Below are 7,754 nucleotides of genomic sequence, written 5' to 3' on the forward strand. Positions count from 1 at the left end.
TCTATGAAAATAACACTTTTTTATCTGGATCAAAGTTTTCAGTGGAAAATGTCAAACTTCAATCAAAAATCACAAACTAAAAATGTTTCCCTTGGGGTTATTTAGTCACCTGAAGATGCAGAAACGCATCTTGAGGGATTTTCAAAAGCACGGGAGAAGATTAGACACCTAACTCCCTTTGACTTTTATGTGTGTTTAGGTGCCTAGCCTGCTTAAACTAATCTGCATGTATGGTTTTGCTATCACTCCATCATCATTGACCTTCAGCAACATCCTGCAGATGAATGAAAGAGCATCCAACTCTGACACAGCTGAATGGAAGAAGAGAAAAGATAATGTGAACCGTGGATGCATATTTACCTCTGCCTAAATAAGAAATATATTTTCTCTGTACCAGAGAATAGTCAAATGACTAGCAGGGTTTTTTAAAAGCAATTAATGATTATTATTATTATTATTTCTCTTTTCCCTCTTTTCCACTAGAGAAAACTCATGGAAAATGTAAAGCGGAGCAATCAAACGTTCATCACAGAATTCATCCTATTGGGATTCGGGAATCTCCCAGAACTGCAGACTCCTCTTTTCTTGCTCTTCCTAGTGATCTATATTGCAACCATGGCTGAAAACATCCTTACTCTTGTGCTGGTTGTAACTAATCGGCACCTTCACACACCTATGTACTTCTTCCTGGGGAACTTGTCCTGCTTGGAGACCTGCTATGCCTCCACCATACTGCCCAGAATGCTGGCCGGTCTCCTGACTGGGGACAGAACCATTTCATATAGTGGCTGCATCACACAACTGTACTTCTTTGTATTCATGGTGACTGCTGAATGTTTCCTCCTATTAGTCATGTCTTATGACCGCTACTTAGCAATATGCAATCCCTTGCATTATGTCGCACTTATGAGAAGCTGGGTTCGCATACAGCTAGTGTCTGGCTCTTGGATAATGGCCTTCTTTACTAGTATCGTGATAACTATTTTGATGGACGGGTTAACATTCTGTGGCCCCAACAATATTGACCATTTCTTTTGTGATTTTGCCCCGATGCTCAATCTCTCCTGCAGTGACACCAGCCTGATTGAACAGGTGAATTTTTTACTGTGTTTTGCAATTATACTTCCTACATTCCTGTTAACCCTGATGTGCTATGTTTGTATCATTGCCACCATCCTGAGAATCCCCTCCACCACCGAGAGGCACAAGGCTTTCACCACCTGTTCCTCCCACCTCATTGTAGTTGCTACTTTCTATGGCTCTCTCATCGTTAGTTACATGATACCAACTGCTGGCACTGCAGGAGACCTGCACAAAGTATTCTCTGTCTTCTATACTATCCTGACACCCTTGGTCAATCCTCTCATCTACAGCCTGAGAAACAAGGAGGTCAAAGAGGCTTTGAAGAAAGCTGGAGGCAAACTGACTGCTTTCATAAGGAGGTGAATGAAATTTGTACGGTCTCTCTTTTAGGCTGAGTAGAACATTATCCAGTCCCTTGACTTGCTGAAGAAAATGGCATCACGTTTGGACTGGGTGTGGGTAGTAGAATATTTCCCCTACTGAAGTTAAAATGAATTGAGGATACCTCCATTTGCTCCTACTCTTTCACCACATCCAATAAATAATACTTGCCTCTTTTGTTCCTCTGATAGGCTTTGATATGAGATAATTCAAGGATATTACATGCTCTCTGTTTGTCTGTTTGATGTAAAGAGGTTTGTCATGTGAACACAAAAGATTAAATTCTCAGCCATCCCCACGTCCCAGGTGACCCTGAAGGAAGCTGTAGTTTTTCCTAGGAGAAATGCTGAAGAGCAGCAAGAAGGTTTTGCCGCCTGGCGTTCTCCAGCCAGAGAGTCGGGGCCAGAGGGTGGAGAGGATTAAAGGCAGGAGCAGCAGCAGAGAGAGCTGCCCGACCAAGAGAGCTGGAGCAGGCTGATGTCTGGATGGCAGCCAAGGGGCTTACCTTTTGCCCAGTTTTAAGCTGGACTGCCCTGCTTTGTCCCCCCTCCGGTAAAGATATAAAACCACATGTGGTTTTGCCTGGTATCACAGATGCAAGAGGTAACTTTGCAAAGCCCGCCACTCTGCCCCATCGGTGTGACTTCACACGCACCGCCAGTGCGGGACGGAGCAGCAAGATCTGCAACATGATGCCCTCCATGTGGCACCATCTTGCGTCCACTGCACGTGTGAGGTCATGGGGGGAGGAGCAGGATCATGCAGACAGCGGTGGGGACAATCAAGGGAATGTCCTGTATTTGGGGATGTGTCAATTGGCACCCCCTAAAGAGCAGGGTTTTTAAGAACTATATGCACTCACTTTCAGAAATGGATTTATGTTCCGGATTTTTTGTGGGGGAGCATTTGAACAATGTTTTGGTATTAAACCACCCCCAAGGAGAGGTAATATTTAAGCAAGAGAGCCTGTTGTGGAGTCAATGGGGACTATAAAGGAGGGAAACTGAGGCAGGTGCAGCTGTTCTGCCATGGCCTGCTGCTGGAGGGCACTACAGGTGTGACCGCCCTGTGACACACGGGAAAATTTCAAATTTTGCCAATTAAAAAAAACATTTTCTATCAGGAAAATAATTTTAAAAAATGTTGGGTGGGCAGGTCCACTCAAATTGTAATTTTTTTATTTTAATTGTCCACAATGTTTTATTTCAAATAATTTAAAAATAAAAAACACCATTTCCCTAGCACATTGACTTATGTAGTTCAAGCTCCCTTTGTTGCCTATGGGCTGAGTTCTCTGGAGGACTACATCTCCCACAATGCAAAGTGGATCCGGTGGTTTGAATTGCACCATGCACCATGGGAGATGTAGTCCAGCCAAGTATACTGGTGCCACCATTCTCCCTTAGGCTAGGTCTACACAACCACTTACTTCGGTACAACTTACATCCCTCAGGCGTGCGAATAAGCAACCCCCCCCGCCGCGAGTGATGTAAGTTACACTGGACTAAGCGCCGATGTGGACAGTGCTATGTTGGCGTGAGAGCTTCTTGTGGACATGGATTTATTATGCCGAGAGGTAACTAATGTGTGTGAGCTACTGTGAAATAAAAACACCGTGAAGACAAGACACTGCAGTTTTATTGTGAGGTAAGCTAGGCAAAGCAGCGCAATATGTAGCGTCAAGTTCCAGCCATTGGATTGTGTTATATTTTTCTCTGCTAGATTGAAGAGCCTATTTTCAAATATTGGTTCCTCAGGTAGGTACTTATAGACTGTAATTAAGTCACTCTTTAACCTTCTCCTTGTTAAGCTGAGTAGATTGAGCTCTGAGAGTTTATCACTATAAGGCAGGTTTTCTAATCCTTTAATAATTCTTGTGGCTCTTCTTTGAACCCTCTCCAATTTAACTGTGGACACCAGCACTAGATATTCCAGCAGTGGTCACACCAGCACCAAATAGAGAAGTAAAATAATGTCTCTACTCTCTAATTCAAGTGGCTGCTTTTATATAGGCTGTGTGAATTTGGGATAGTCTGTCTTTCTCTCGCTCTCTGCCTCAGTTTCCCCATTGGGACAATGGGAATCATAACACTTTCTTACATCACAAAAGTGTTGTGAGGACAAATACATTAATGTCTGTGGGACACTAAGATACGATTGTGATAGGGTCACACAGGTACTTACAAAAGATAGATTTTTGTTACTCTTATATCAGCCATTTTCCATGCGCTGAGATACAGAACATTGTAAATGGAGAGATTCGGGAAGTGGAAGATACCAGAGACATCTCAGGGAGCTAAGGAAATCCCTAAGACTCAGGAATATGGTAAAGACATGAGCAGTGCTGCCTGCTTATTTGGATTGAGAGGGTGTGATTCTCCTTGCATATGCACACACACATTTCTGCAAATCAAGAGCCACTCTGCTGACTTTCCTGGAGTCACTCTGGAGTATAGCTGATGTGCCCAACAGGACAATTAGTTAAGAATAGTGGATTGTTTCTTGCGTCGCAGATTGGGCAGACTGGTTGACTCCTGGAAAAAACATTGGGCCACTTCATCAGCTGTTTAGCTCCAGGGAAGTCAGTGGAGCTCTGGGTTTTTAAACAAACTGACCATCTGGCTCAGGGTCTGCAAACAGTCCTTCCAACTCCAAATGGCTACTCCCTTTACAACTCACAAAGAGGGAAATTCATCCCTGGGCACAAGGCCAGAAAAAGGCCCATAAACCACTAGAAACTCCTACTCAAAAAGTCTTCTCAGATCCACCCTGACCTCCTTGTTTCTCAGGCTGTATCCGATGGGGTTCTCCACAGAAGTTGGCACGGTGTAGACCACAGACATCGGCTTATTGAAACACAGTGACTGGTTTGCTGTGGGGACCCTCTGACACCATGGAAAATTTGAATTTTGCAGAAACTGCGTATCCCATGAAAAAATCATTTTGATGGAAAATTCCCAGCCAATTCTACTCGCAGACAGAGCAGTTTCCCAAAGTACCAGGGATGCGGTACAACTTCCTGTAGATGTCCGCTCATGTTCTTCCATGTGGAAAGAATAGAGTTTATTTATAGTAGTGTCTTGTGTTTATGACCATCCCTGAGGTGTGAACCTACCAATGATGCTACCAATGTCTGCCTTAAGTCCATTCAGTACCCCATGCGTGCTTGGATGTGGGATATTGGCGTAACAGCACATTCCTAGGGACACTACCTCAAAGCTGTGATAGATGGAAAAGTGCAGAGTGTACCTGAAACTGAACGATGGTCACGCAAATACAAGTGAACTTCAATTTTCCAAGAATCTCAGGGGACATCCAAACCAACTTGAAAAACACTGTTTGGATAATGGGAATCATGAGTGCTAAAGAGGCTCTAAGCTCCACAGGGCTGAACTGAGGCTATGTCTCCATAGGGTGAGCAGATAGCAAACATGAAAAGTCGGGACAGAGTGTGGGGGGTAATAGCTGCCTATAAAAGAAAATCCCAAAATATCAGGTCTGTCCCTATAAAATTCGGACATCTTGTCCTCCTATGTCTATACTACACACTAGTGTCAAGGAAATAGAAACCACGCTGTGTCCACATTGCTGCACAAGCTACATGGGTCAGTGAAAGGCTCTGGCAGTGGAAAGCTGATGGACTGTTTCCCCACTGCTGTAGTCTTTTCCTGCAGAGGGGAGAGGCCCCTGCATCAGGAAGGAAGAGTGACACTACACTCATGGCCGGCTCTTGGTTTTTTGCCATCCCAAGCGGAAAAAAAAAAAGCTGGAGTACCACTGCCGAAGCAAAGGTGCCGCCCCTTCAGAAGTGCCGCCCCAAGTGCATGCTTGGGATGCCGGTGCCTAGAGCCATCCCTGACTACACTGCTAAAAATAGCAGTGTGGGCAAGAGGCCACAGCTTGGGTGTGTAGAAAGTCATATAGGGTCTGTACTCACATAAATATCGAGCCTATACAGGCATGTCTTTATTCACCTAAGCAGTGTGTCTCTGTCTACATCACTATTTATACATATGCTGGGAGTGGGGACTACCCATGTATATGCTCTACACACCACCAAAAGAAGCGTGCAGTGAAGATGTACCGTAAGAGTCTTCAGGACTCTATATTCCACAGGAAGTTAGTGGCAAAGGAGCAAGATTACTGTTAAATTTAGCAGTGTTGTAGAAAAACAAAAGAGGGACTATCAAACAATTCTTGCTAAGATTTTTATAGGAATTAATGACAGTTAGGTGGCCAACGTCCATATCAGTTCAAGTTCTTGTTGAGGTTCTGGTTGAAGAAGCAGAGAACTGAGAGATCCAGGGTTTCATCATTGGCAAAGGGAAGGTGGGAGCTGGCCTTGTGAGGATAGGTTGGACAGGAAAAGGGGGTGGCAATTCTGGCTTTGAAAATAAGGACAAGAAATTTTTGTTGGATGTGGTGAAAGAGTAGGGGCAAATGGAAGTATCCTCAATTGATTTTAACTTCAGTAGGGGAGATATTCTACCATCCACACCCAGTCCACACGTGATGCCATTTTCTTCAGCGAGTCAAGGGACAAAATGGGGATCAACTCAGTCTAAAAGAGAGACCACAGGAATTTCATTCAGCCCCTTATCAAAGCAGCCAATTTGCCTCCAGCTTTCTTCAAGGCCTCTTTGACCTCCTTGTTTCTCAGGCTGTAGATGAGAGGATTGAACAAGGGTGTCAGGACTGTGTAGAAGACAGAGAACACTTTGCGCAGGTCTCCTGCAGTGCCGGCTTTTGGTGCCATGTAAATAATAATGAGTGACCCATAGAAAGTAGCAACTACAATGAGGTGAGAGGAGCAGGTGGAAAAGGCCTTTTGCCTCCCAGTGGTGGACGGGATTCTCAGAATGGTGGCGATGATGCAAACATAGGATGTCAGGGTTAACAGGAGGGTAGGAAGTATAATTGCAAATGACAGGATTAGATCCACCAGTTCAATCAGGCTGGTGTCGCTGCAGGAGAGTTTGAGCATCGGGGAGAAATCACAAAAGAAATGGTCAATTTTGTTCGGACCACAGAATGTTAACCCGACCATCATAAAAGTTATCACAGTGCTGCAAGAGAAGGCAATTATCCAAGAGCCAGACAATATCTGGATGCAAACCCTCCTGCTCATAAGTGCTGCATAATGCAAGGGATTGCATATTGCTAAGTAGCGGTCATAAGACATGAGTAATAAGAGTAAACACTCGGCAGTCACCATGAATACAAAGAAGGACAGTTGTGTGATGCAGCCGCTAAAGGAAATGGCTCTGTCCCCAGTCAGGAAACTGGCCAGCATCCTGGGCAGGATGGTGGAGGTGTAGCAGGTCTCCAGGCAGGACAAGTTCCCCAGAAAGAAGTACATGGGGGTGTGAAGCTGCCGATCAGTCACAACTAGGGCCACAATGAGAATGTTCCCAGCCATGGTCACAATGTAGATCACTAGGAACAGCAGGAAGAGAGGAGTCTGCAGTCCCTGGAGATCTCCAAATCCCAATAGGATGAATTCTCTGATGGTCGTTTCATTTCTCCACTCTACATTTTCCATGTGATTTCTCTAGAGGAAAATTTGGGAGAAGAAAAATAAATAATAATCGTAAAACACTCTTGCTAGTCATTCAACAATTCTCTGGTCCAGAGACAATATTTTTCTTATTTAGGCAGAGGAAAATAAGCCTCCACATTTCACAGTTTCTTTTCTCATATTCCATTCAGCCATGTCAGAGTTGGATGCCCTTTCATTCATTTGGAGGATGTTGCTGAAGGTGAATGATGATGGAGTGATAGCAAAGCCATACATGCTGTTGCATCAGTGAATAGTGATTAGCCAGGAAAAAAATGGGAATATCTATAGAATGGTTTATTCAAGAAAAACAAAAGAAAACAGATATCATTAAGTGTCAGAGAGCTTTGAATTTTCAGTGCTGTTGGAATTTGCCGGGGAGTCACGTATTTAAAAATATTATGGACAGAGAATCATAGAATCTCAGGGTTGAAAGGGACCTCAGGAGGTCATCTAGTCCAACCCCCTGCTCAAAGCAGGACCAAACCCAACTAAAGCATCCCAGCCAGGGCTTTGTCAAGCCTGACCTTAAAAACGTCTAAGGAAGGAGATTCCACCACCTCTCTAGGTAACCCATTCCAGTTCTTCATCACCCTACTAGTGAAAAAGTTTTTCCTAATGTCCAGCCTAAACCCCACCCCTCTGCAACTTGAGACCATTACTCCTTGTTCTGTCATCTTCTACCACTGAGAACAGTCTAGATCCATCCTCTTTGGAACCCCCTTTCAGGTAG

General features: G+C 44.3%; 1 protein-coding gene across 1 annotated transcript; it reads right to left on the reverse strand.

Moving 5' to 3' along the window:
• Positions 1–6,052: 6,052 nt before the first annotated feature.
• Positions 6,053–7,006, reverse strand: LOC123347866 (olfactory receptor 6B1-like). Its single transcript, XM_044985055.1, has one exon. It carries the CDS (start codon positions 7,004–7,006, stop codon positions 6,053–6,055), a length of 954 nt encoding a protein of 317 aa, XP_044840990.1.
• Positions 7,007–7,754: the final 748 nt, after the last annotated feature.

This window comes from Mauremys mutica, chromosome 13, assembly GCF_020497125.1.
Source record: "Mauremys mutica isolate MM-2020 ecotype Southern chromosome 13, ASM2049712v1, whole genome shotgun sequence".
Lineage (NCBI taxonomy): Eukaryota > Metazoa > Chordata > Testudines > Geoemydidae > Mauremys > Mauremys mutica.